The 25,812-nt window shown below is 53.6% G+C and overlaps 10 protein-coding genes across 10 annotated transcripts; 4 read left to right on the forward strand and 6 right to left on the reverse strand.

Annotated features, from left to right (window-relative positions):
• Positions 1–95: 95 nt before the first annotated feature.
• Positions 96–1,422, forward strand: CTAM01_02299 (uncharacterized protein; the record flags this gene model as incomplete). The annotated part of the gene is made up of 3 exons (XM_060518338.1): positions 96–237; positions 418–599; positions 679–1,422. The coding sequence occupies 3 exons, from the start codon at positions 96–98 to the stop codon at positions 1,420–1,422; spliced, it is 1,068 nt and encodes a 355-aa protein (XP_060386971.1).
• Positions 1,423–1,637: 215 nt separating this feature from the next.
• Positions 1,638–2,821, reverse strand: CTAM01_02300 (aldo/keto reductase; the record flags this gene model as incomplete). The annotated part of the gene is made up of 3 exons (XM_060518339.1): positions 1,638–2,347; positions 2,413–2,533; positions 2,714–2,821. The coding sequence occupies 3 exons, from the start codon at positions 2,819–2,821 to the stop codon at positions 1,638–1,640; spliced, it is 939 nt and encodes a 312-aa protein (XP_060386972.1).
• Positions 2,822–3,980: 1,159 nt separating this feature from the next.
• Positions 3,981–5,957, forward strand: CTAM01_02301 (uncharacterized protein; the record flags this gene model as incomplete). Its single annotated transcript, XM_060518340.1, has 1 exon — positions 3,981–5,957. The coding sequence occupies one exon, from the start codon at positions 3,981–3,983 to the stop codon at positions 5,955–5,957; it is 1,977 nt and encodes a 658-aa protein (XP_060386973.1).
• Positions 5,958–7,059: 1,102 nt separating this feature from the next.
• Positions 7,060–9,594, reverse strand: CTAM01_02302 (NADH dehydrogenase; the record flags this gene model as incomplete). The annotated part of the gene is made up of 6 exons (XM_060518341.1): positions 7,060–7,177; positions 7,242–9,146; positions 9,217–9,231; positions 9,286–9,337; positions 9,388–9,411; positions 9,480–9,594. 6 exons carry the CDS (start codon positions 9,592–9,594, stop codon positions 7,060–7,062), a joined length of 2,229 nt encoding a protein of 742 aa, XP_060386974.1.
• Positions 9,595–10,299: 705 nt separating this feature from the next.
• On the reverse strand, positions 10,300–12,730 carry CTAM01_02303 (acyl CoA binding protein; the record flags this gene model as incomplete). Its single annotated transcript, XM_060518342.1, has 4 exons — positions 10,300–10,940; positions 11,808–11,824; positions 11,946–12,467; positions 12,543–12,730. 4 exons carry the CDS (start codon positions 12,728–12,730, stop codon positions 10,300–10,302), a joined length of 1,368 nt encoding a protein of 455 aa, XP_060386975.1.
• A 1,460-nt stretch (positions 12,731–14,190) lies between these two features.
• CTAM01_02304 (RNase3 domain-containing protein) lies at positions 14,191–15,464 on the reverse strand (the record flags this gene model as incomplete). Its single annotated transcript, XM_060518343.1, has 2 exons — positions 14,191–15,144; positions 15,198–15,464. 2 exons carry the CDS (start codon positions 15,462–15,464, stop codon positions 14,191–14,193), a joined length of 1,221 nt encoding a protein of 406 aa, XP_060386976.1.
• A 438-nt stretch (positions 15,465–15,902) lies between these two features.
• On the forward strand, positions 15,903–16,369 carry CTAM01_02305 (uncharacterized protein; the record flags this gene model as incomplete). The annotated part of the gene is made up of 4 exons (XM_060518344.1): positions 15,903–15,941; positions 15,991–16,196; positions 16,248–16,294; positions 16,350–16,369. 4 exons carry the CDS (start codon positions 15,903–15,905, stop codon positions 16,367–16,369), a joined length of 312 nt encoding a protein of 103 aa, XP_060386977.1.
• Positions 16,370–17,695: 1,326 nt separating this feature from the next.
• Positions 17,696–20,268, forward strand: CTAM01_02306 (uncharacterized protein; the record flags this gene model as incomplete). Its single annotated transcript, XM_060518345.1, has 4 exons — positions 17,696–17,815; positions 17,937–18,992; positions 19,053–19,679; positions 19,738–20,268. 4 exons carry the CDS (start codon positions 17,696–17,698, stop codon positions 20,266–20,268), a joined length of 2,334 nt encoding a protein of 777 aa, XP_060386978.1.
• A 636-nt stretch (positions 20,269–20,904) lies between these two features.
• Positions 20,905–22,072, reverse strand: CTAM01_02307 (uncharacterized protein; the record flags this gene model as incomplete). The annotated part of the gene is made up of 4 exons (XM_060518346.1): positions 20,905–20,971; positions 21,071–21,252; positions 21,320–21,895; positions 21,968–22,072. 4 exons carry the CDS (start codon positions 22,070–22,072, stop codon positions 20,905–20,907), a joined length of 930 nt encoding a protein of 309 aa, XP_060386979.1.
• Positions 22,073–23,313: 1,241 nt separating this feature from the next.
• On the reverse strand, positions 23,314–24,942 carry CTAM01_02308 (ribose-phosphate diphosphokinase; the record flags this gene model as incomplete). Its single annotated transcript, XM_060518347.1, has 4 exons — positions 23,314–23,390; positions 23,443–23,746; positions 23,800–23,982; positions 24,247–24,942. The coding sequence occupies 4 exons, from the start codon at positions 24,940–24,942 to the stop codon at positions 23,314–23,316; spliced, it is 1,260 nt and encodes a 419-aa protein (XP_060386980.1).
• Between the last annotated feature and the right edge of the window lie 870 nt (positions 24,943–25,812).

A 25,812-nucleotide genomic window follows, 5' to 3' on the forward strand; every position in this document is an offset into this window, starting at 1 on the left:
CACTTACATCGAACCTTCAGCTCATTCCCGTGGCACGCAAGGGGCAAACCAACCGATTCTTTCCTCAAGTTTATGTCGATTTAGTTCACCTAGTCATGGCATCCGGCCACGTTCTCCGATTTCCCCGGTCAGACAGTGAAGGCGCTTTTGTCATCGTCCAGGCCACGCCCACTCGGTCAAAGGCACTAGATGTCAAGTTGGTGGGAACAGATGGCGTGGAGCCATATGCCGTTTCTCGTGAGTTTCCAACTTCCAAGTTCCAAACGCTCGTCATCCCGCCTTCCTGGCCGACGATCACCGCGGCCCGGGCGAGTGGGGTCTTGGCCGACACCTGTTTCATGCGCCGAACTCGTCCACCTCATATTATACGGGAAATTTTGAAGAAAAAAAAGGCTAACGGTAGGGTTTCCCTGGCAGTGCGTCATGACAAAGTCGCATCACTACGCGTCAAGAACAGTCCAGTGTCTGAGGAAGAATGGGTCACTATCCTGACTGCGGTCTTGCACCAAGAACCGGCCGAGGGCGTTGAGGCAATCGCCTCTGTGGAGAACGAGTCAGTTCTCACCCTGACAATTCGGAAAAAGGGGAATGAGTTCACAGTAAGTTTTTTTACATTCCAGCCTTTTACCTACCTTCCGCATGGGTGGCCGGGCTGGGCTGACGGGCTGGGTAATCTAGCAACGGCTCGGCGCCATCGAGTTGAGCCACAGCCCACGCGAGCTCATTGAGCTATTCGACTGGTGTGCGCTCTCGGCGCAGACAGCCAATGAGGCCAAGGAAGCTCTAGCCTCGACGACTGCAAAGGCAAGCAAGCTCGAAGAATCTGTGCGGGAGCTCAAAGCTCAACTCGACGAGCTAGTCGCGGCCAAGGAGGCTGACGAGTCGGAACTGCTCGAAAAGTTCCGCGACCTGCTCAACGAGAAGAAGGTCAAGATCCGCCAGCAGCAGAAGCTACTCGCGTCTGCATCCGTCGAGCCGGAGAAGCTAGCGCAGGTACAGCAGAGCTCCCAGGCCGCGGTAAGAGGCCATGCGGCCGCCAAGTCGAGGCCGGGCAAGAGGAAGACCGTTCCCGCGCCTGTCGATGATGCTGATTCGTCAGAGGAAAGTGAAGACAAAATGGATGTTGATGAGGTGAAGGAGCAGGTTGCGGACCTGTCAGATCAGCAGCGCGACACGACTGAGGACGAGGACGAGACGGCTAGTGAAGATGATGTCGACGAAGAGCCGGCGGCAGCACCAGCGCCCAGTAAGCCCACACGGTCTCAAGTATCACCACCGCCCAAGCCAAAGGCTGCTGCCGCGCCCGCGAAAAAGGAGGCGCCTCCTGCGAAGAGGGAGTTGCCTTTTGCAAGAAAGAAAGCAGCTGCCAAAGCACCCCCGCCGCCCGCTGGTAGCGAGACGGAGTCTGATGATGAGTTATGAGGTGACGAACATGAAAACGAATAAACCACGATACCTTCAATCACTTCAGGTCTTCTTACGGTCATATCATGCCAATGTGCCCCGTAGGCTTGAGAGATTAAACTTGTACACAGACGTCACTATTGGAACGATTTCCATAATTACTGATTACAACTAACAATACTAGATACGCTCTTGACTACAATGAGCGTGGCGGACCCCGAACTTTGTCATACTCATCGGGTATCATCAGCGTCGAACTTGTTCTTCCAGAACCCGCGAACGTGCTTGGTCTTGCCAGCCTCGGCAATCTCTTTCACCTCGCGGGGTGTAAGTTTGATGGCGGGGATATGGTTCAGGTAGCTCTGCAGTCTCTCCTCCTTGGACGAGGTGGTGATGACAATCAGACCCTGATCGATGCACCAGCGGAGTCCGACAACAGAATCGCTCACGCCGTATTTCTTGGACAGATTGGCCCAGATAGTCCTGACGGGCGAGTCGACGTCCGAAGTAATGGGCGTCAGCGGGGCATAACAAGACACGGCAATATTGTTATCGCGGTGGAATTGCAGCAGGTCGCCGTGCTGCAGATGAGGGTGGAACTCGATCTGGTTGATAGCAGGCACGACCTTGGCCGTCTTCAAAATGGCCTCGATCTGAGGCTGCAAAAAGTTGGAGAGCCCGATGCTCTTGGCGCGGCCGCTGGCCTGGATGGCCTCGAGATCCGCCCACTTTTGCTGCAACTCCTCGTCCGAGTCGGCGAAGAAGGGCGCATGGATGAGGTAAAGGTCCACGTACTCGAGGTCGAGCTTCTTCAGCGAGGTAGCGAAGGCCTCTTCGGTGTCCTGCTTCTTGGTTCCGCTGATTTTTGCGGTGACGTAGAGCTTTTCTCTTGGCACGCCGGCCTTTTTGATGGCTGCACCGAGTTCTTCTTCGTTTCCGTATACTAAGGATCGTGTTAAAAGTGGTGATCTGGGGGATGAGTGAGTGAGTGAGTGAAATTGCACGTACCTTCAGCGCCATCGAGATGATGGTATCCGGCCTTGATCGCCATGACGGTGTTGTCGACGATCTTCTCGTCAAAGCTGGCCCCGCCAGCCTTGTAGTTGGCAGTACCCAGGCCATATCCGAGCTGCGGATACGTCAGTATGAGACGGTGCTTGGAGTAAACCGGCCGCGATGCAGCAATTTCGTAATTTAAGATTTGAGCTGGAATGCCCTAGGATCTGGCGCTGGATGCTGACATGCATTGCCGAGCGGCAGATCTTCCCGCAGGAATGGGGATCCTTTTAAACTTGAGATTCAAACTCACCATGGGGATCATCTTGCCATCGTTGAGAGTGAGCCATGGGATATAATCCACTTGCTTTGGAGGGGTTCCCGAAGCATCGGGCGTGAAGGTGGACAGAATCGAGTTCATGGTGCGCTTCTGAAGATGTTGAGAGCTGATGAGGGGCAATACGGGACGAGGACGTAGCGTTGAGCAGAGTCTTGATGAGTTTCTCGTCAAGAACATACAGCGATGTAATATGGAAGGGGAAGATAAAAGATGGCTTCGAACAAACGGGTATTGATGGGCCGCGGCCAGGGGTTTGTATTTCTAATACGACGAGACGGACTTCTACTGATCTCTTAAGAGGGAGGAGCTATGAGGTGAGGGGTGACGGATGTGTTATCAGCACGATGGGACGAGGACGAGACACTCAAAGGGGCACTGGGCTTTCAGCTCTTGCATCGAGGTTTGTTTCGATGACATGCAGTAATAGCAAACTCGCAGGAAAAACATGCTTCCCCCGCCTGCATCGGCCAACAAGAGCCGAGACGTCCAATTGACATCACCGAAAGTCGTGCCTCTACTGGTAAATTGGGGTGAGCTTTCTTGGTGTGTCAAAGGGAGGCGCTTTTCGGAACTTGCTGCAGTGGGCTGGAACCGCAGCTTTCCTTCTCCTCACCCCACTTGCCCCAATTGGAGCTGTCTGCCAGGGCGTGCTGGATTCCCGGGACGGCGGCGGGGAGGGGAGCTTGGGGGCTGCAGCGTCCTTTTCGCAGTGACGCCAACAGTGACGACAGTGTGGGAGCTGTTGCGTGATGCATCACCCGGGGGGCTCGACATGCAGCGTCGGCCGGGACTCGGACCGTGAACTTTGGGTACCTTATCATGAGGGCTTTGAACCCCTTTCGGATCTTGGAGCGGGGACCGAAAGAGGCTTCGAAGTTCGAGATTTTGATAAAGGTATTCGAATTATCCAGATGATTAATTGTCTCCGGGATCGGTGGTTGTTGCCATCGGCGACCGTCGAAGTGGACGCCGAGGTTCTTTCTATCCAGGTACGCATCTTTGGTTTAGTCAGCGTAGATTTTTTGGGGCATCGCCACTGAAGCTCCGAGAGTCCCTCATCGCCGACTCGGTGCTGCTGACTTACACTACGGATCATCATTACCGAATGACCCCTCCACCACCTTTTTTTCTAATCACTTGTCATGTACACTTGCAAATGATACCCCCATTCTCTTCGTGTGAATAGATCTGTTTACGCTTCGTTTTATCTCACACCAAAGTGAACCTCAAATCCGCGTATATGCTCTCAAGACTGCTCTCCCGCCGAGCCGTCCCAAGAGCTATCACCAAACCCCCGGCCATCATGGCCGCTCAATTCTCCAACGGCGCAAAGCCGACAGCGACATCCTACCAAGGCCTTCCGATAGGCGAGCTCCCCAAGACATGGACCTACACCTCCTCTCTCCCGCCCGACGCAATCTTCCCGACGCCAGCCGACTCCCACAAGACCCCGCGCGACCAAATCGCCCCGCGCGGCGTCCGCAACGCAGCCTTCACCTGGGTCCGCCCCGAGACCACCGAGAACCCGGAGCTCCTCGCCGTGAGCCCGGCCGCGATGCGCGATATCGGGATCAAACAGGGCGACGAGGAGACAGAGGACTTCAAGCAGACCGTCGCGGGGAACAGGTTACACGGCTGGGACGAGGAGAAGCTCGAGGGCGGGTACCCCTGGGCGCAGTGCTACGGAGGTTTCCAGTTCGGGCAGTGGGCGGGACAGCTGGGTGACGGGAGGGCCATTTCGCTGTTCGAGACGACGAACCCGGAGACCAAGACCCGGTACGAGCTGCAGCTCAAGGGCGCGGGTATCACCCCGTACTCGCGCTTCGCGGACGGCAAGGCGGTGCTGCGGTCGAGTATCCGCGAGTTCGTCGTCTCCGAGGCCCTTCACGCCCTCGGGATCCCTAGCACGCGCGCGCTGTCTCTGACGCTGCTGCCCAACGTCAAGGTCAGGAGAGAGACGGTCGAGCCCGGTGCGATTGTGTTGCGCTTTGCGCAATCCTGGATCCGGCTGGGAAACTTTGATCTCCCCCGTGCCAGAGGCGACCGCGCCATGCTCCGAACGCTGGCGACCTACGTCGCGGAAGATGTCCTCGGCGGTTGGGGAAAGCTCCCCGGCCGCCTTGAGAACCCCGAGAAGCCCGCTGACTCTTCCCTCCACGAGCCCGCTCGCGGTGTCCCGGCAACAGAAATCCAGGGCCCAGACGACTCAGCCGAGAACCGCTTCACCCGTCTCTTCCGTGAAGTCGCCCGCCGCAATGCTCTCACCGTCGCAAAGTGGCAGGCCTACGGCTTCATGAACGGCGTGCTGAACACGGATAACACCTCTATCGCGGGCCTGAGCATCGACTTCGGCCCCTTTGCGTTCATGGATAACTTTGATCCGTCCTACACGCCCAACCACGACGACCACATGCTGCGGTACAGCTACCGAAATCAGCCGACGATTATCTGGTGGAACCTCGTCCGCTTCGGCGAGGCGCTAGGCGAGCTCATCGGCGCAGGGGCCGGCGTGGACGAGGACAAGTTCGTCAACGATGGTGTTGAGGAGAGCGAGTCTGAGGTCCTCGTCGGACGGGCCGAGAAGCTCATCATGCAGGTTGGCGAGGAATACAAGGCGCTCTTCATGGCCGAGTACAAGCGCCTCATGACGCTGCGCGTTGGTCTGAAGAACTTCAAGGAGAGTGATTTTGATGAGCTATTCAGCGGGCTGCTGGATACCATGGAGACCCACGAGCTTGACTTTAACCACTTCTTCCGACGCCTCAGCTCCGTCAAGCTGACGGATATTGCTACCGAGGACGCCCGCCGCGAGACGGCTGCGCGCTTCTTCCACGCAGAGGGCGCGACGGCCGGCAGCGAGGCCAAGGGCCGGTCTGATGTCGGGAACTGGTTGGACAAGTGGCGCGCTCGCGTCGTCGAGGACTGGGGCGAAGGAGAGGGCCAGGATGCCGAGCGAGAGAAGGCCATGAAGGCCGTGAACCCCAACTTTGTGCCGCGTGGCTGGGTGCTCGACGAGATTATCAAGCGGGTTGAGAAGGATGACGAGAGGGATGTGTTGAGGAGGGTCATGCAGATGGCGCTGCATCCCTTTGAGGAGAGCTGGGACGGTCAGGACATTGACGGTCAGGAGTACAAGGGTGATAAGGCAGAGGAGGAACGGTGGGTTGGAGATGTGCCCAAGTTGAAGAGGGCTATTCAGTGCAGCTGCAGCTCTTAGGGAATCCAGGTCATAGATACGAGTCTTCAAAGAGAATGTCGAGGGCCTAAGATCAAGAAAGGGTGTGTTAAGTGTTGAAGTGCTGCCACTGGTTCATATACGTTCATGATTGCCATCCCCAGACGTTAGAACGACATTTATCTGAATCTTGTTTCGGTAGCCACCATGACTTACAGGTCGAATTGATCAAAGCCACGGAAACGAAGAACTAGGAACCCCAGTAAACATCTCCTTTCATAAGGGAATGGGAAATACCAACTCTATCGTTCTGCGCGATCTGAGGTACTTCCTCCATCATACCGGTTAATTTGCTTTCTGGAACCGTTCTAAAGTTTCCAGCAACTTCTCATCGCGAAGAAGACCATCTGTTAGAATCTTCATCAAATCCTTCAAAAAATCTTTTTTTTTGTTTCCGTTGCTTCGAACACACGTTCGGCCAGTTTGCGATGTGCGGCCAATTCATCCAGAATCCTTGGTTCGGATGTCTTCCGCCGTCGTAGCGCTGCTGATTGATGAATACATACTCCTTGAGATCGTTGGTAGTACGACCCGCGTCGGGGAGCCACAAGATTGTTTTTTGTTATTTGCATCATTATGCGTGGTATTGACAAGTACAAAATTTGTATACGGTGTGTGGAGGCTAGGTGCGTAACAAGTAGAGTTGAAGGTTGTACGATCACCTTCATCATGACCACTACCTTCAGATTGCCCTCGCCTGCATCTCTCAGGGTGTACTCTCAGGGTGTAATCCCAGAGGATCGACTACCTTGACTATCTACCTCAAGGGGGAAAAAGGGGTTATGATGGCGGCAGTAGTACTGGTAAGAATAGCGGTGATGTTTCATTGAGCGGCAACACTCACTTGACTAACTACCCAGTAGGTCCATAAACCTTCTTTACTAAAGGCGGCCAGTTGGAGATGATATCAGACATCACGAGACACAAAAGATATGAAGGTATTTACTTTCTTCAACTACCCACCACTCTCTACCCGCGCGTGCTATTATATACAAGCAATGCATCCATCCCAAACAAAGGAACTCTCTTTTCTTCTTCATCTTCGTCCTCCTCCATCTACGGTCGTAGTCGTACAGTCTGTCCCTCATGCTCCGTACGCAATCTGGCCCATTGGCCTGTCCTCCTCCATGCCTGGCGCCATGAAGTTGGTCTTGGGGCTGCCACTGGCCTTGGCCGCCGAGCAGCGGGCCATTGTCGGTGAACTGGATGTATATGTTAGCTATGTCTGATAGAGGTTTCGAAAACGTCTTCACACGGATAACATACCTTCTTGAGATGACGTCTGTGAAGTAGAAGTTCTCGATAACCTTCTTCAAAGGTGTACCGCTGGCCTTGGAGCCCTTGTTCTGGTCAACCAACTGAACCTTGCTCAATTGCTGCAGAGCGACGGGCTCAACCACATCGTAGGCCGCCAGGGCCGGGCTGATCTCGGCCATTCTGTCACGAAGCTGGGCAACGTCGTTGTAAGGCAGAGGAGCACCGAGGAACTCGCTGATGGCACGGGCAATCTTCCAGTCGGTACGGGAAGCACCGGGCAGGGAGGTGGCGGCACGGGTCATCTGGACACGGCCCTCGGTGTTGATGTAGGTACCAGCCTTCTCGGTGTAGGCAGCACCGGGGAGAACAACGTCGGCAATCTGGGCGCCGCGGTCACCGTGGTGACCCTGGTAGACGACGAAAGCGTTCTTGGGAATGTCCTTCTCAGAGATCTCATCGGCACCAAGGAGCCAGACGAACTTGGGGGCAGTCTGAGCAACTTCAGTGGAGGGGGTGGTGAAGCCGACCTCGAAAGCACCGGCGCGGGAAGCGGCTCTCTGAAGGACGTTGTAACCGTTCCACTCAGGGGTGATGAAGTTGGCGGCGTTCTTGTCGACGAAGGCACCAATGGTCTCGTAGAAGGCCTTGGCGTCAACGTGGTCAGTGACACCAGAGCCAACAACAATCATGGGACGCTTGGCAGCCTGGAGCTTCTTGCCGAAGGGGCCGGCAAGAGCCTGCTTCAGGGCAGCGTGGTCGAGGCCAAGGTGCTCAAACTCGAAGGTTGAGTCCCAGGTCTCGCCAACGACACCAATCTCGAGGTCAGAGCGAAGCCATTGCTTGCGGATACGAGCGTTGAGAACAGCGGCCTCGTGGCGGGGGTTGCTTCCAACGATGAGGATGGCATCAGCCTCCTCAATACCGTAGATCCTGGAGTTGAACAAGTAGTTGGAGCGAACGTCGATACCGTGGGCGACGGGCTTGCTTCCGTTGGGCATGTCGAGGGCCAAGTTCTCGGAGCCGAGCTTGTTGGCCAGGTCCTTCATGGCAACCAGGGACTCAACCTCGGTCAGCTCACCGGCGATAACCTTGAACTCGTTGCCCTTGGGTTGGATGTGGTGGTAGGCGTTGGCGACCTCCATGAGGGCCTGCTCCCAGTCGGCGGGCTCGAACTTGCCCTCACGGCGGATCAAAGGCATGGTCAATCTCTGGGTCTTCAATCCGTCGCAGGCGAAACGAGTCTTGTCGTTAATCCATTCTTCGTTGACGTCGTCGTTGAGTCTGGGGAGGATACGCATAACCTCGAGGCCACGGGAGTCGACGCGGATGTTGGATCCCAAGCCGTCAAGGACATCGATGGACTCGGAGTGCTTCAGTTCCCAAGGTCTTGCGCGGAAAGCGTAAGGCTTCGAGGTAAGAGCACCAACGGGGCACAGGTCGATAACGTTGCCGGAAAGTTCGGAGTCGAGGTTCTTCTCAAGGTAGGTACCGATCTGGATGTCGTTGCCACGTCCGAAAGAGCCCATCTCGGGGGCACCGGCAATATCGTTGGAGAAACGCACACATCTGGTGCAGTGAATACATCTGTTCATGGAGGTCTTGATGAGAGGGCCGATATTCTTGTCTTCAACGGCACGCTTGCCGCCGATTTCGTGGAAGCGGCCACGGTCGCCACCGTATCGCATCGACTGGTCCTGGAGATCACACTCACCACCCTGGTCGCAGATAGGGCAGTCCAAAGGATGGTTGGCGAGGAGGAACTCCATGACACCCTCGCGGGCCTTGTGTGTGATGGGAGAGTTGGTCTTGACGACCATACCTGGCTGGACGGGCCATGCGCAGGAGGCTACGGGCTTCGGTGCACGCTCGACTTCGACCAAGCACATACGGCAGTTACCGGCAATCGCAAGCTTTCTGTTGTATTTGTCAGTCGGGGGGTCATCCCTCGCAGCGGTCATCGATTCGATCGAAAAGGGTGTCGTACTCATGGTAGCAATATCTGTAGAGAAGTTAGTTAATGCCATACGGCTTGTTTATTGACGGCTGGACAAACCTGGGAATTGTGACGCCTGCCTTTTCGCAAGCTTGAATCAGGGCGGAGCCGGCTAGAAGATCGTTAGTAGGAATCCTCGGACACGGCCACATTGCAGCTCACCTTCGACCGACACCTTCTTTCCGTCTAAAGATCTCGTCAGCAACCTCGATAGAAACCAATTGAGCCCCTCGCGAGGGCGGGTTCGTCCTTACCAACAGTCAGTTCGACTTCGGCATTCCTGCGAGCTGTTGTAGCAAAAGTTCGCGAGGCATTGGCGGCCTGCTTGCCAGTCCGCCAAGCCGAACGTGCTAATGAATGCCGCAGCATCGTATCGCCTTGACGGATTGAGAATCTGACGAAACGGGGGAGGGCGTTTGGGTGAGAGGCGGATTGATATTCAATCGTTGACGTCGGGAGGGAACTGCTCTTCTGTCCCGGACCATGGGGATTTGGTGGCGCTAGTGCGTAAATCGCGATTAATTTACATCAACCGTGATTGGTCGACCATCCCGGGAGCTTACTTGCCGCCTGAGGCATCAATATTTCTCTCTGAGCACCATTTAGTCTGCGGAAAATTTCGTCGCAGAGCGCCTTTTTCTCTTTTTCCTCTTCACTTTAAATTGTATGGACACTTATCGTAGGTGAGCTTGAGCTTCGCAAGATGCTTGATCGAGCCTTCCTCTATCTAGTGTACCTAGATGAAGCTTTTTGACGCCGTTTATGGAAGCATGGGAGAATTCTTCAATGACCGCTGCCTCTTACCGCCGGTCGTTACATATCATGATGACGACGAGACTTAGATGTAGATAGTACGTGTGTTTTTACTAATATCTCGTGATGTGTATGTACACTACTTATGTACACGCAGCGCGTGGCGGATGCGCCGCCGTCATACGCCGGAAACATCCTTACGGTAGCGATTTGGTCGGTCGGCCATCCTTCTCAGACCTCCGGCTGTCTTGCATGCCATCCTGAGTTCTTATTGTCTTCCTGGGACACGTTCGCCAACTGCTACTCGAGCTTTTGTCGCTTCTAGCTCCGAGCAGGTTCATCCCCCTGCCCTTGGTCGGCAAACGATGCCTTGAGTACAGCGTTCAACATCTCTTGATAAGCCTCTTTGAGCTCTTGGGCGTGGTTGTGGTATCCGTGCAGTTGACCCACGGCTTGGCCAGCATTGTAAAGAGACCATTGAAGTGCTGATGGCCTGGGAGGCATCACTTGCGGAGTCTCGGGAGGCTTGTACGTGGACAAGTGCCGGTCGTTATAATCGGCGCCGGGCGGTATCGGGGCGTGGACTGACTCCATGATGAGAGCTTCCTCGCCTTGCATGAGGCCCACAGGCGTCTCAATGAAGCCCTTTTCCGCTTCTTCTTGTTTCGCAACCTGTAAGATTCGCTTGTGCTCTCTCTCATAAACAAAGACAAGGTTCTGCTCGACGGCGGCTGTGTGTTTTTCGAGATTCTCTTGGCAGAGCTTGATGCGCTCAATCTCGGTACGCGGAGCGTCGTAGGGATCGAAGAGGCTCTCTTCTAAAGGAACGAACATCGCCAGAGCCGGCACGGCTTGTGGGATATCCTCCTCCTCCTCCCATGGTATAATCAGCAGAGGCCTCTGCCTTTCCAAGTCTCGTCGACTGATCACTTGTGGCTTGCATCTTGCCCACGAGTCCGTCGCTATTATCGAAATCCGAGTGCCAGTCTGATTCTTGACCGCATCTCAGGTAGAAATCGCAGTGTCGCGACCTGATTGAATTGAGTGATATGATGGAGTGTGTAGGACGAAAGTTTGAGGTTGTGCTTCGTGGGAAGGTGGGACTAAAACTGTGAAGGTAAGCTGAGGTCCCACGCCTGTGATCGCAGTCTCAAGGTGGCTCCAAACTTACACCCCGGTCCTACTAATTTTTGGGATTGACTCGAATCTCAATGGGCACACATGAACAAGATATGTTCAAGTTTCGTTGCAGAGGCCCTGTTAGCATCGCTTGTTTGCTTGTTTCTCACTTTGAAGTGAAGTCGTTGAAGTTTCCTCAACTTCGCTGGTGTACTAAGTGAAAGGTTCAGTGCGAGTCTGAGCAGGTAAATGCGGCGGCATAGGTACGAGAGTGAAACGCTAAATTTTTGAAATTTTTGAATTTGTAACTATTTGCTATTGGATATCACATTTATATGATCCGCCCGGTCCTAGCTCTGGACATTCCATGAATATGTAGGTTGTTCAGTCCGTTCGGTTCCTGCCTCGTGACCCCGAAGACTTGGCCAACTGCTGCATTTGGCTCAGCATGTGTGGTTGCTTTCCCATGTGATGGCTTTCTTTGTGATGTCCTTTGGGGGATACTTCGCATTGGCTGCCCATCTCCAAGAGGGGATTTCTTCATCGTCGCTATCCAGACTGTTCCCTTGATAAGATCATTCCGTGTTCGATCAAAGGGGCAGAGACGTTCGGTCCGTCATGGGAGCATTCGCCACTACTCCAAGACTGACTTCAAAGCGTCATTGCTGTCGAAGAAGCCTCTCAAGCGGAGCGAAGGGTAGAGAACACACTAAACAGATCGGTGTCGCTACAAGCAGCAAGTAGCAATGCTGTCGATCGAGTCAATGCTATATCAGCCTGAAAGCTTCGCCTTCTCTTGCTGCCAGCGGGAGAGTTGTCATCTGGCCGGTAAGACGTTCCTCACGTACTCCCGCATCAATTTCACCCCTGCCCGGACCAAGTCTTCCAGTCGCCGGTCCTTCCGCTTGCGCATCCACAGTAGGATGAAGGCTAGCAGCACCATATCGATGGCTAGATGTTTCATGATAACCCATGTAAACCATCGTAGCCAGGCTGGGAAGCTTCGTGACTTTTTGGACTTCCACTCTCTGCCTGTTGTTATTTGCTCTCGTAATGCCGCGACCTCGGCGGACAGCTTCTCGAGTGCGCGCTCCACGCTGCGGGACCAGTTACTGCTAGGCACGAGCGCGCCCCCTTCGTCATCGTCGTCGTAACCTATCCTTCCATCTGAGTTCCTTTCTGCCGCATCGTCCTCGCTCATGGGGCTGAGAACCTTCAGGGGGCCTTCGGATCCGGTCAGGGGTGGCTGGAACTGTCGTAATTCACCGGTGTAACCTGTGCCTTTCGGTGAGGAGTCGGTCGAGCTGGGGCTATTGTTCTTGATCTGATTCCATACGAACTCGAGTTCCGAGACTAGTTCTTTTGCGTCTCTGTGGTGACGAGTCAGTGGGCTGCGATGCGCAAAGAGCGGTTCCAGTGCCAGTAGGGTAGGTATGCGGGCTTACGGTGTTGTCGCATATTTGTGCATCGTCTCGATCAATGCCTCGATGTATCTCCTCTTCGCCTCCGTCCGGCTCAGACCTTTCTGGAGGTTCCATGCATCCCACTTGTCTTTCTCGCGTTGAAGCTCGTCGGCTGGCATGCCGGAAGCCGAGGTCGGCCGCTCCATGACGCCATCGACATCCCCCTCCATCGCTTGCTTGTAAAGGCCATAGAGTCGAAGTCTGTCGGACGGCGGGGGACGCGATGCCCCCGTTTTGGGGATTTTTTTGACCGTATTTAAGGCATGGACGAACACGCGATCTATAGAGAGAAGGCATAATCGCATAATTAGCCGGGGAATTGCTCTCTCCACAACGGGCGCAGAGTAGGGTTCTGCTTGCACTCACCCACGGAGTCAGCCATCTAGAAAGCCGTTTCTCGAGGCGACCGGACCGACGTGATTAGTTGGCAAAGGGAGGGAAGACGCGTTCGATTAATGGGGGTATATCCGAGGTGTTCTGGGCGTCGGGGTTGGGTTCGGCTCAACAACACCAGGCGAAGATAGCAACTCAGATAACCTAGTTCCGCAAATCACCTGGATGTGCCGGTAGAGCGAGGTACCTTGGCAGCCGGAACTGAAACGGAATGGGAGAGCAACAGGTGCTGGGAAAAGGAGAGAGTTAGAGATCCAGCACGCTGACATGCATTATGTGAGAGCTTCGCCATGAGACTCTTTCACTTCGTCGTCCAAAGAGAAAGAAGGGATCTGGTGGGTAGCAAGAGAGTAGCGGCGGCGATGGCGGGTGCTGGCATTGAGGCAAAGGTATTTCGGTACCGGCAATCAGCTGTCTCTAAATTGGGCCCTGGGGAGGGCCACTGGGGTTCGCGCCGATGTTAGCAGCATCGGAAGGGGTGGGCGATTTCCGGTAAATTCTGTTTGCCTCGGCCGCGGGTCACGCAACGCAATGCAGACGCAGCGAAGCCCGCGCAACCAACTACGACCCCAACCCAGCAGCAGCATCTGGGGGAGTTTAGAGTGGACGCGGGACCTGGGTGCGCGGGCCTGACGTGGGCTTGTCAGGGGTTTGTGCTTCTCCGAGATCCCGACTAGCAATTTACTCCCATCATCCCCGCGTCTTTTGTCCCTTGTGAGTGTGATTGAAGCTAGGTACCGGTAGCCTGCGGCATCTGCTTGTCGGCCGAGAGAGACATGTAGGCACGTGAAATGCGGGCAACCTTGGATGTGCGGGATGTTCCATTGTCTTTTGTTTTATTTTCGTCCTCAATTTAGAGTTCCGTCAATTGAGACTTCAGTATGTATAAGTTCTGAGCTGATATTGAGCCGAGGCCTATGGGTCCCAGTATAGCGGCTACGGAGGTCCATCGTTGTTCGGCATTGGGCAGCTAGCTGTTTACTCATCTCGGCTCCTAGGTTGAGCACCCACGCGGTTTGTATGGTTAACACTTCAGCGAACGTCCGAGTCGAGTTCATCTGGTATTTTTGATGTGCTCTATCGACCATCCTAATAACCCTTCCCAGCTATGTACTTTCCGGCGTTAGCTTTTCGAGTAATCTCGTCACTCGGAGACTCAAATTTCTTCGTAGATGGTTATTGCTTCAATTGAAACTGGTATCATGGGTATAGTGCAACCGCCTCACTCTGACCTCGCCTATTTCTCCCCAAGAGCTGCCAGGAAAGCCTTCTTCTTGTCCTGGTACACCTTCAACAATTTCTTATTGTTAAGCGCCACTTGCGCTGCCTTTTGGCCCGCCTCCTTCTTGTTCAAGTCGCTACCGGTTCCGAGGAGCTTATTCTTCTCGCCCCATCCGTCAAGATACACTCCGACGCTGAAGAGGGCCAGCTTTTTGTTGTACTTGTCTTTCTTGTTCGCATTGGGTAAGTCCTCGTAGCGAATGGTGATGCCATTCGCACCAATAGCCTGACTGAGGAGGACCTTCGGAGGCAGACTAGACTCTTCTGTCACCGTTGCGCCCAGCTCCTTGACTGTCTGCAACCCGGGCGTCTTGGCAACCGACCTGATCTGGTCTTTGATAGTCGATGCCCATAGTGTCCTGAGCCACTCTGCAACTCGAGTGAGACCGTTGATGGGATCGGAAAGAACCACAGCAGCGACATATGCTTCAAACAAATCACCGCGAACCTTTTTGATTTCATGTGGTTTTGCCACGGCCGGCTGGGTACCTCTGGGCTTGAACTCGGACGGCAGGTTCGCTCTTTCGAACAGCCCGTAGTGTGTTGAGTACTCTCCCAGGTTGGCATTGCGAATCAGAAGCTCTCGGATCTGCGAGCACTGTCCCGTTGACATCCCTCCGAAAGTTTGGAAAATGAGGGAAGATGAGATTAATTCGACATAGGCGTCTCCAAGCCACTCAAGGCGGTCGTAACTCAAATCTGATTTGTGCTTGGCCACGCCTACATGGGTGAAGGCCGCCAACTCTAAGACAGGATTCGTGATTTTTGGCAGAGGCGGCATTGTCTTCGGAATATCGGCTGGCGTCCATGGCTTGACCAAGATGAAAGACGGTATTGGCGGTCCTGAGACCACTGGGCTTTGCTTTGGTGTCAATGGGGATTGGCCCTTCTCGTGTGATGCATTCTTCCCCTATTAAGTCAGCAAAAAGTTGACAACGTATGAAACGAAGCTCATGTCTTTACCTCATTCTCGTCAATCTCACCGCTATCGAGGGCTTCTGTCTTTCCTTCACTAGCCAACTGCTCAAAAGATGGCAATAACACCTTGCTAAGCTGCCGGATTTTTTGCAAGTCTTCGCGATGGATAGAAGATCTTGTCTTGGCCTGGGTAAGTGCCTGGAGACATTTGATGAGGTCATCGCCGTGATCGAGAAGCAAGTCTATTGCCTCGCTTTCGGCATGCCTTCGCTTGCTCGGTGGTAGCGTCCCTGAACTCGAGCGCTTGCTCATTTTGATTCTCCCTCGAGGCAAACAGATTGCAAGTTCTGGTCGAACGATACCACGAAATGTCGTGGTTGATGTTGTAAAATTGAAAAAATTGAAATGTGGTCGATAGGAATGAGAGTATTTAGTCGAAATATCGAAACTTACGTCTTATTCACCAGTGAGCATCTCAAGAAGCAACAAAAATTAAGCAGTCCAGGCTTGGGTGGAGCTCACTGTGCTTTCGCTGCAGGGATCAAGTCCGTTAGCCTGGGATGCGACAAGGACGTGGGTACGTACCGAGTGTTGCCGGCCAATCGATGATCCCAAGACCGCAACCAATTGCAGTGCGCAGCTCTCATTTTGCGGGTCCAATTCAGGACTCAGGTTCGCTCAAGCTAAGGTTGTTCGACTTCGCGACAAATTTCTGGCTGGTCTGATAGAGCTCTATCAAGACCTGCAAAGATGAGTGTCCCACGCGCGAGGTTGTTGGACCTCATGAAGGTAATTTCGCAACTCTCTGACCTGTCTGGTTTTTTGCTAACCTCTAAAGGCCCAATGCGAAGTCTTTGCGACAGTATTTAACCCGGAGGGAGTGAGGACGGGCAACAAGATCCTGCGCCAGCGATTGAAGGGACCTGCTATCGCCGACTACTACCCACGCAAGGTTGCGACCGTCAAGGATGTGCAGAGGGAGTTTGGTCCTCATGTCACAACTCTAGACTTGGAAGAGATGGACCGCTTGGAACACATTGCCGGGTACGTCATGGGCTGAAGGGGGCGAAGGAGCTATTGCTAACGCCTAGACAGACTGAAGGCCAGAGGAAAGAGCGCGCCGAAAAAGAAGAAGACGAAGAGTAAGTCATCTCGTTTGTTGCCTCCAATTGGATGGTTACGCTGACCGTTCTACAGCCGAGCCCAAGAAGCGATAGACGTCGACCACGAGATCGATTGTACGATACGATGTGCATTCATAGAGCGATCCCCCGGAATCTTGCGCGCCAGGACACTCTCCACATATAGAGAGCGGCGAGACTTGGGGCAGTACAGTCGCCGACCGAGGCAGCCCATGTGGCTCTGTCACAGTATGCGGATGTCTAGGGACCCTCAGGCACAGGCACGGTATGAAAATACCGGGGATCACGGCTTCAGCGGGTCATGGGGAGGATGTCCATCAACATGGAGGGCAGCCAGTGTACAAATACCATGGAGGATATCAGAGTCAAAAAATCATAAGTCTCTCCGAGAGACAGCCTTGTTTCATGTTTCAAATGACAACTCCCGTTTTATTGAATCCCAGCTAAATGATTGCCTTGGTCGGTAGGTGCTGAACGCCACTGCGTGCTACATGGAGCTATTCGCAAGTAAAGACACACAGCACTTCCTACTTCTCCAGTGTTAGGAACAACCCCGTCTGATCTCTGCGCTGGATCTGTGGATCTTCGTCCTACTGCTCTTGGCATATCTGGACAAGCAAAGAAGTGCCATCGCAAAAGCTGAGTCTTTTCAAAGGGCTGATGAACAGATTTGGGCAAGGCAGCAGGGGCGGTATGCTTTCTCTTCAAGTTGAATGTCATCTGGTGGTTAGACAACGCTATGGTAGGCAGTGGTGAATAATCAGAGGCCGGCTAGTCAGGCCCTCCTCCTTCAGGTGGAATATGGGGCGGGTCGACAGGTCTTCACATGTAGAAAGACTTGTACGGTACCTGCATAAACAAGTTGAACTTCCTCGTCCAAATCAGGAAGACCGTGCTAAATCTCAGCCGAGTCGCGAACTCCTTCCGACTTCAACACCCTCAACAACAACCCTTCCCTCGCCAGGCCAAGCAGCAGCCCATCATTCCTCCTTCAACTCGGAACCAACTTCACGATCTTGACGCTTTCGGATTATTCTGTCCTGGCCCGCAGCAGCTTCGATTAGGCCCTTCGTACGCCTTACTTCCAAAAAGGTGCCTGTGCTGCCCGGGACTGCCTCCTTCCCAACACCAACTCGAGCTCCTTCCTCGTTCCTACCTCACCTTCCCGTCCCCCATTCTCTCCCCATTCCCACCACAAAAAGCTTTCCTCACCTTTCCCCTCCACAATTCCTCCACAAACAAACCTCTCCCTCCACTGCAGAGAAGATCTTCATCAGCACTCTTCTTTGTGTCTCCCTCCCAAATAATCTTTCTCAACTTGTCTGCCACCTTACGGCATTACCTCTGTTTCTATCTTCTGCAAAGCATTGTCCCTCTAAGAAGAGATTGTCCGACGTCACGATGTCTACACCTCCCTCCGCGGGTCTCACACCCAAGACCCCCAAGCGAAGCTCTCCTCCGGCTTTGAAGCCTCATCACGAAGAGGAAAACATCCAGCCTTCCATCGAGTCAGCTGCCTCGGTAAGTACAATTCTTTTCTCACCGCTGTCTTGAAGGTCTATCATTTTTTCTGACCTTGGCCACTGCCGTACAACACAAGTTCTTCGAACAAGATAGAGGCCCGGGCTAACAAAAATCAAAGGGTCTCCCTGCCTTCAAGCAGAAGCAAACCATTGCAACTCTTGCTACGTCCAAACTTGCCAATCAGAATGTTCTCAAGGTTGGTTCTTCCTCCCGCAATCTGCCGCTTCGCTCACAACGGCGACAGAAGAAGACCAATCAGGACACGATTGCTGGCACGAACCCTATGGATATGCTCCTTGCCAAGCTGTCTGAGCAGCAAGCTGCCCTCGATCAACAGAACGAAGCTTTGAAGAACTCTGATGAGAACAGCTTGTACTCCCGTCACTTCGACAAGGCTTCTTCGAGGACGAACTCGGTCCCTATCACTCCTGCCACGGACTCGTTCCCCACGACTGCGCCCACGAGTCGCCCAACCAGTGCCGCTCTAAAGGAGACTAACGGCAACGTGGACGAGCTCCTTCGACTGAAGATGGAGCTTGCCCGAGCGCAGAACAAAATCTCTCGCCTTGATCACGAACTGGCCCAGTCGCGCTCGGTCAAGCAAGAAGAAGACATCGCTCCGGCTCCGCCTGCGGCTCGTTCGGGGGCATTCGGAGCTGAGAACGCCTGGCCTACCGACGACAACTCCTCGGATATCGGCGCCCCTTTCATCAACAGCTACAGTCGTCCCCGCCATTGGAGCAACAATAGAGCTCCTCTCTCCTTTGATGCGGCTGCTCCTATTTCCGACTCTGGTGGTGACTGGTATGGTGGCGGACGTGGCGGCTTCAACCAGGGCTATATGGATCCCGCTGGTCCGTACTCTATGGCGGATGGTTTTCGCAATGATCGTATGAGCCATGAACCCGAGATGTACTCTCGGCCCCCTAGCAGTCGCCGAAACAACCGGTTCGACAACAGCCGCTGGCCGTCTCCTCAGCCATACGGAGGAACCAACTTTGGACATAACTATGGCGGCTTCACTCCCTCTCCTGCTCCGTTCGATCCCATGGGTGGTCCTCCTGGTAGCGCTTCAGGCAATATGGGCTATCAAGGCTTCAACCAGCAGGGTCCAGGAAGTTCATTGTCTCCCCATGCAACTGAGTTCACCACTGGCGATGGATGGAAGAGCGAGGTACGTGACAATGCCAGACATGGACCTTGATGCAAAGTGCTAATGTTCCATCCCCAACAGGCCATTGCCACGGAGGGCCAGACGTACCTGCCAACTACTGAGCCTCTCAACTACCGCCGCTTGTTGGATCGGAATGTCAATTGCAACTGGAAGTACATTGTGGATAAGATTGTCTGCAACAATGACCAGCAGGCCTCCATCTTCCTGCAGCAGAAGCTCAAGGTTGGCACTCCAGACCAGAAGTACGAGATCGTGGAGGCAATCGTTGCCCAAGCGTATCCTCTCATGGTCAACCGTTTTGGCAACTTCCTTGTACAGCGTTGCTTCGAGCACGGCACTCCAGAGCAAGTTGTTAAGATCGCGGAAGCCATTCGCGGCAATACTCTCAATCTGTCCATGGATCCCTTTGGTTGCCATGTCGTTCAGAAGGCGTTCGACTCCGTCCCCGAGGACTACAAGGCTATCATGGTCCACGAACTTCTTCGCAGAATTCCCGAGACCGTTATTCATCGTTACGCCTGTCATGTCTGGCAGAAGCTCTTTGAGCTTCGATGGTCCGAGTCCCCGCCCCAGATCATGAAGTTCGTCAATGAGGCTTTGCGAGGCATGTGGCACGAAGTCGCTTTGGGCGAAACTGGCAGTCTGGTTGTCCAGAACATCTTCGAGAATTGTCTCGAGGAAGATAAGGTATGCTGACATTTTCCGACCCTCTTTTCTACATATGCGTCTAACTATGGATTTGTAGCGTCCCTGTATTGAGGAAGTCCTTGCCAACATTGACATTGTGGCTCACGGACAGTTCGGAAACTGGTGCATCCAGCACATCTGTGAGCATGGCGCTCCAGCGGACAGAAGCCGTGCTATCGATCATGTCATTCGCTACGCTGCCGAATACAGCACTGATCAGTACGCCTCCAAGGTTGTCGAGAAGTGCCTGAAGATTGGAGGGGGAGAGTTCCTCAGCCGCTATCTTGATCGGGTCTGTGAGGGTCGCGTTGATCGCCCTCGCATCCCCCTCGTTGACATTGCAAGCGACCAGTACGGCAATTATCTCATTCAGTACATCCTCACTCATGCGGGTCTGCAGCACCGTGAGGTTGTCGCCGCCCACATCCGCAAGCACATGGTCTCTCTTCGAGGCTCCAAGTTTGGATCTCGCGTGGGCATGCTTTGCACCAACCCCGCTGTTGCTACTCGTCCCGGCCCCGGAGTTGGTCCTGCCATGAACCGTATGGGTGCTGGTCCTCGTTACAGTGGCGGCGGCGGCTACCGCTAGACTTTGTCACCATCTTTTCATACTGTCGCCATCAACTTCTCAACTGTTCTCACTCTGCGTCACTATAAGACCTCTTTCCCCTAATTCCCTGTCACCCCATTCGATTTCCCTCAACTTTGACAAAGTCGTTGCACCACCTCATTTGTCCGTGCTTACGAAACATCTTCCTCGGCCATTAATTTACAAATCAGCTGTCATCCTACGCTCGGCAGGTTATCACTTGTCTGAGTGCATTGGACACTTCATGGTTACGGATTTTGCGATATGGAGGTGCGTCACTGTGACCTCGAAACCCTAAGTGGGCGTTGGAGTTGCATCACGAAGCCCAGCCAGAATGCTCGCATCTATACATGGCGGTTCATCGACACATCCACATACCCCTTTGATACTCCTTTAGTCTCATCAAAATTCAAACTGGACAACCCGGAGGATGGCGAGGATGGACAACTAGGCAAGCATGGCATATCGGACCAAAAGTCAAAGACAATGATTGTATGTAGTTATGTATCACATTCCGGAGACTTTGGAGTGCGGCCTTGGTCCAGCTTGGACAGCATCTGTGGTAGTCCTCAACTGAGCATTAGGTAGCTCCCTAGAAATGATCCTTCTACAAGTAATTTGGTCCCCTCTATTATCTTATGCGCACTCGTAAATGGGATCTTCCCGTGTCGGGTTTGTAATGTTTTGCTTGACATTGTTGACTCTGTGGTAATCCATAAGCCTTGTATCCCTATCCCCTCTCCAGAACGCCATTCGTATTGCCTCCTGAATCCTACATGATTCTGCTCATGCATCGTCTTACGCTTCTTTGCTTACAGACTCTTCTTTGCTTACAGACTCGGCCTCTACTGCAGGTGATACAGCGTCATCTAACGGTGGAAATTCGGAGTCGACTACAGATAGCTTCTCCACCGCCTCTGCAGCTGCGACATCCTTCTCCCACGGCTTCTTGGGTACCGCACGTTTCCCAAATGGTTTTACAGACTGCAAGTTCAGTGACGATCTTGAGAAGAAGAAAAGAGGAAGGAGAAACACTAGGGGAGATACTCACTGCGTCCCTAACGACGGTGTCTGGGATCTGTCTGATGCCGGGGATGGGAATCCCCTTTTGAATCATCTCCAGCATCTGCGCGAAACCCATTGGGTACGCTGGCTCGTCGCCCCCTTGGCCTGGAGCGCCCTCCTGCGGCTGCGCTTTGCGTTCGACGTAGAGGTCTGCTTTGGGGGCTGCTGCTTGCCATGAGGGCGTTGCTTCGTCTGCCGGGGTTGCGGAAGAGTCTGGTGTTGGGTCTGCGAGGGTGGTCTCGTTGGTGTTGAGGGTGTCGAGCTTGGAAGTTAGTGTTGGGACGTCGTCTGTTGATGATTCTGTTGCGCCGCTGGCTGCGGGAGCTGTGGACGAAGAGGCTCCCTGTGTGCTAGTTGTGCTGCTCGTCTTGTATTCTTCGGGCAGGACGTCGGGGGGCGTGTGGTCCGGGTGCTTCGCGAGCCAGTCCTTGTACTTTGCAAAGTCAATGGTCACGCCGATGCGTTGGGCGTAGTAGAATATCCGGGCGTGGATCGCGAGGTCGGTGGGTGTGCCTTGCGGGTTTTCCGTGTTTGGATCGCCGAGGATCGCATAGAGGCCGGACTGGAGCACGTATCGTTAGCTCGAGATGATTGACGGGCTATATATTATCTATGATTCCAAGGTGAGACGTACTGTGAACATCTTGTCTCTTTTCCAGGGGTACGTGTCAAAGGCCTTGAACATGCCGTCCTCATCTGTAATTGCGCGGATGCGCTCTGCGCCGGAGAGGGTCGCCATTGCGAATGACCCGGTTGTGTGATTAATGCTACTAGAGTCGCCCAGACCTGAATTGTCTACAACGCACGAGACGAAGGTGTGAGAAAGTCACTCGAGTTGTGTGTTCAAGGATGCTGCTCGTCCTCGTTGGCCTGACGTCGTTGCCCGTTGCCGAGGCTCAAAACTCACGGCAAAGATGTCGTTCGGTTTAAGCATCCCTCCCCGGGAGAGGGAAGCTCAGCGGGTTGGCGGGGCGAGAGCTTGGCTTCCATCGCCCCGATAAGATAAGGAAATGAATGTACCCCGCGAAACCGCGGCTCGGTGGGGCCAGGGCGGGAATTTGGGGAGTTTGGGGTCGGGAAACCTTTGGGGAAGAAGACTTCTTGGCTTGTAGGAGTTTGTTCCGACATCCTTGCTTTTTCTTTTGGAACTTCCATCGGCCTAGATTCGGTTCACTCTTTGTTTTCTTGAGTCTGATTTGGTGTACTATTTGTATGCCAGGGGATAACAGATTCAAACCCTCTTTCTGATGGGTACATCTGACATGTGAAAAGCATTTTACAAGGACAAGTCTTCGTCAGCACAAACAGACATCAACGCAACGACGGCACTGGGCATTCGCCTTCAAACTGACAGAGGTTTTGTACATCTCGATTGCTAGATTTCTTTTCTATCTCAAATATGTGTCACGGTTTGTCTACGGGCACGCTGACGATCATCAAGCGGCTGAACCTTCTACGGATATGTTTGTGTTATGTGGACGGGATGAAGACTATTGCGCAGCACTTTACTGGCCCCCGTTTCGCACAAGTCCCAAAAATCATGAAAGAAACGTTCAAAGTCGCCAACAGTAAAACGGACAAGTGTAATCCATCAGACATGAAAAGTTTGTGTGTATAGCAAAGCTCCCCCTTCGGGTCCGCTGTTCCGCTGTACAGAGAGCCTCCATCTTACGAACGAGGTTCTAAGTATCTTGTTTTTGTGTAGCAATGTGGCTAGCCAAACGGGGCTGCCACTGGTTTGCATCATTTCCAATGGGAAACGAGCTGGTATGTTGTTGATAAGTCCGGGTAAAAGAGGAAAACGTCTAGAATATCCATGGCGTAAGAAAAGATGCCACACTCAACCCACCCCCTGTGCTGAACGCCAGTAAAACAACACCAACGGTTGCTGGGATTCCCTAGAAGCAGTTGGTGGAATCCAATAAACCCTCCGATGCAAAAAAGCCGATGTTTCTTTTCGAACGCCACGTGATGATGCTTTTAGTTGTGCTGGAAAAGGACGCTGATCGACTCGCCGTGGTGAACACGACGGATAGCCTCCGCAAAGACCGGAGAGACTGCTAAATTTTAGCTTCGCTCCAGGACACGGTAGTATTCGAGAGCACTCACCGTCCAAAAACTCGAGTTTGGAGCAGGCGCGCATGTGGTCCTTTTGAGGAACGGTGTTGGTCACGACCATCTTGTCGATGGCGGAAGCGTTGATACGCGGAATGGCGTCACCACTGAGAATGCCGTGCGTCAAGAGAGCATAGATGTGAGTAGCACCCTCCTTCTTGAGCAACTTGGCAGCTCTCGTAATGGTGTTGCCGGTATCGATGAGGTCGTCAACAAGAATGCAGACCTTGTCCTTGACATCACCCACCAGCATCATGCTGGCATTGCGTTGCTCGGTGTACTTGGTCGGGCGTCGCTCCTGTAAAAAAACCATGAATCCTGTGTCTCCTCACACGGGGAGTAATGGCCTACCTTGTGGATCAGGGCGAAAGCCATGTCCAGCTCATCAGCGATGGCAGTGGCGCGCTTGGCTCCACCAGCATCGGGACTGATAACCACAGCATCCTTATAGTTGGGGATGTTCTGGCGGATGTACCTCATGAGGAGGGGCTTGCCGTACAAGTTATCGACCGGCACATCGAAGAAGCCCTGGTACTGAGGATCGTGGAGATCCATCCTGCAATCATTAGCATATGCTTCAGAAAGAAGCAATGAAGCGATGCAGGTATAAAGAGCATTTGGGAAGCTCCAGAGAGGGTTGTAGCAATGGCCTTTGTGTCACATAAAGCACCACGTAAAGGATGATCGGGAAGAAAACCTACGTAATCTACGTTCTGTTAGTTTGGCTGCGCGAATCTTTTGGCCCCCTTTGAACACTCTCTCGAGCTATTCTCAGGAGTTCTTTTCGGGGGTACATACCACATGGTCCGCACCAGCGCAAGCCAGGAGGTCAGCAACCAGTGTGCCAGCTTGGGCAACCCACTGCTTGTATCCAGGCTTGGACTGGAAGCCATCGATTCGGTTTTGTTGCTCGTTGTCGTGGTTGGTGTAGCTGACCTGGGAGGATACAGAGTCGTGGTGGCTACGACCGTTGCCATTGGTCTTGGAATGGTCGACGCCGTTCATTCCATTAGATCGCTCCTCGTTGAGCTTGCTCTTAGCCAGCTTTGAGGCAATGCCATCAATGCCGTTGGGGAGGCCCATGCTGCGCGCAATACCAGGACCCGGGGTCGCAGGCACACTCTCAAAGGTGTAGTTCTTAGATGTCCCTGCTGCTGGCTTTGAGAGAGGTGCGCCGGCCTTCTTGTAGGGGACATCGGGTTGTCTCGAGTAGGGGAACAGAGGCATGACAGCCGTAACTCTCTTGGCGGAGCCCGTCTTGCAGGCAGAGATCATGATGCACAAGTCCATGAAGTTGTCATTGACATTGCCAGATGCAGTCTGGACGATAAAGACGTCCTTGCCGCGCACAGAGTCCTTGATCTCGCAGCGGCTCTCTCCAACAGAGAACTTTGACAGAATGCGCTCGCATGGGTTCAGCCCGAGGTTGTTGCAAACACTGTTGAGGAGCTCCGGGTGGGAGTTGCCTCCGAGAACAATGATATTGCGGACCATTGTGAAGATTTGCTGGTTGCTCAAGAAGCAATGGGTGAATGAACAAGAGGAGAATAGTGGTCGGGCGAAACCGGCGATATTGGAGGCTGAACCTAGAACCGCTCGAGGGTATGACTAGGACCTGGGGAAGAGAAGAGGGCGTCGAGGCCGGGGCTGCAATGTGTATTTCGCAGCTAGGGTATTCGAAGATGGTTGTGGAGAAAGATACCCCGGGTTTTTTTGAGGGTTCGAAGGTGTCGTGTGCGGGTTGGAGGATCGCGAGCGAGAGAGCCGGTGTCGGGTTTGCTGGAGGCGTCAAAAATCTGCTAGTGGGGTGCAGGGCGACGTCACAGGGACTGGAATGTGCCGAAGCCGAGGGTATGCGTAGAAGTGAATTGTATGGTAAAGATGCTCGAGAGCTGGAGAGCAATCAGCGGAGATGAGGGGGAATGCCTCTAGAGATGCGATCACAACGGGAGCATGACGAACAAGCTCAAGAGGAGAGGGAGGAGGGAAAAGCTGGTAGCGGGGGGGAATTCTGTCTGAAGCTGGGGTTGTCGAGAAGTTGTAAAGGAAAATCTCTGAGTGGATAAGTTTGTTTGGGATTGGCAGGAATCGGGGTCGGGTGCAGTCGCCGCCATGTGGACTTGGGGGTGGCAGGTGGAAATGTGTGGTGGTGGGGTAGAAAGAGAGATTGCACAGGGCTCCCTCACAGGGTGGATGGGTGTAGAAGTGGCCATTTTAGGTTAGCACGGGTACCTTGTTGCGCCTGTGTGTATGTTCATGACTCCGATCTCTGGCAGTCTCGCAGAGATTTTGCGCCCCGACGATGTTCTAACCATGCACTGTATTCTTCCGGTCGTTGCCAGGCTGCCCAGACACGCCGAGCCT

The sequence above is a fragment of the Colletotrichum tamarilloi genome (assembly GCF_030869305.1).
Source record: "Colletotrichum tamarilloi strain Tom-12 chromosome Unknown Scaffold_5.1, whole genome shotgun sequence".
NCBI lineage: Eukaryota > Fungi > Ascomycota > Sordariomycetes > Glomerellales > Glomerellaceae > Colletotrichum > Colletotrichum tamarilloi.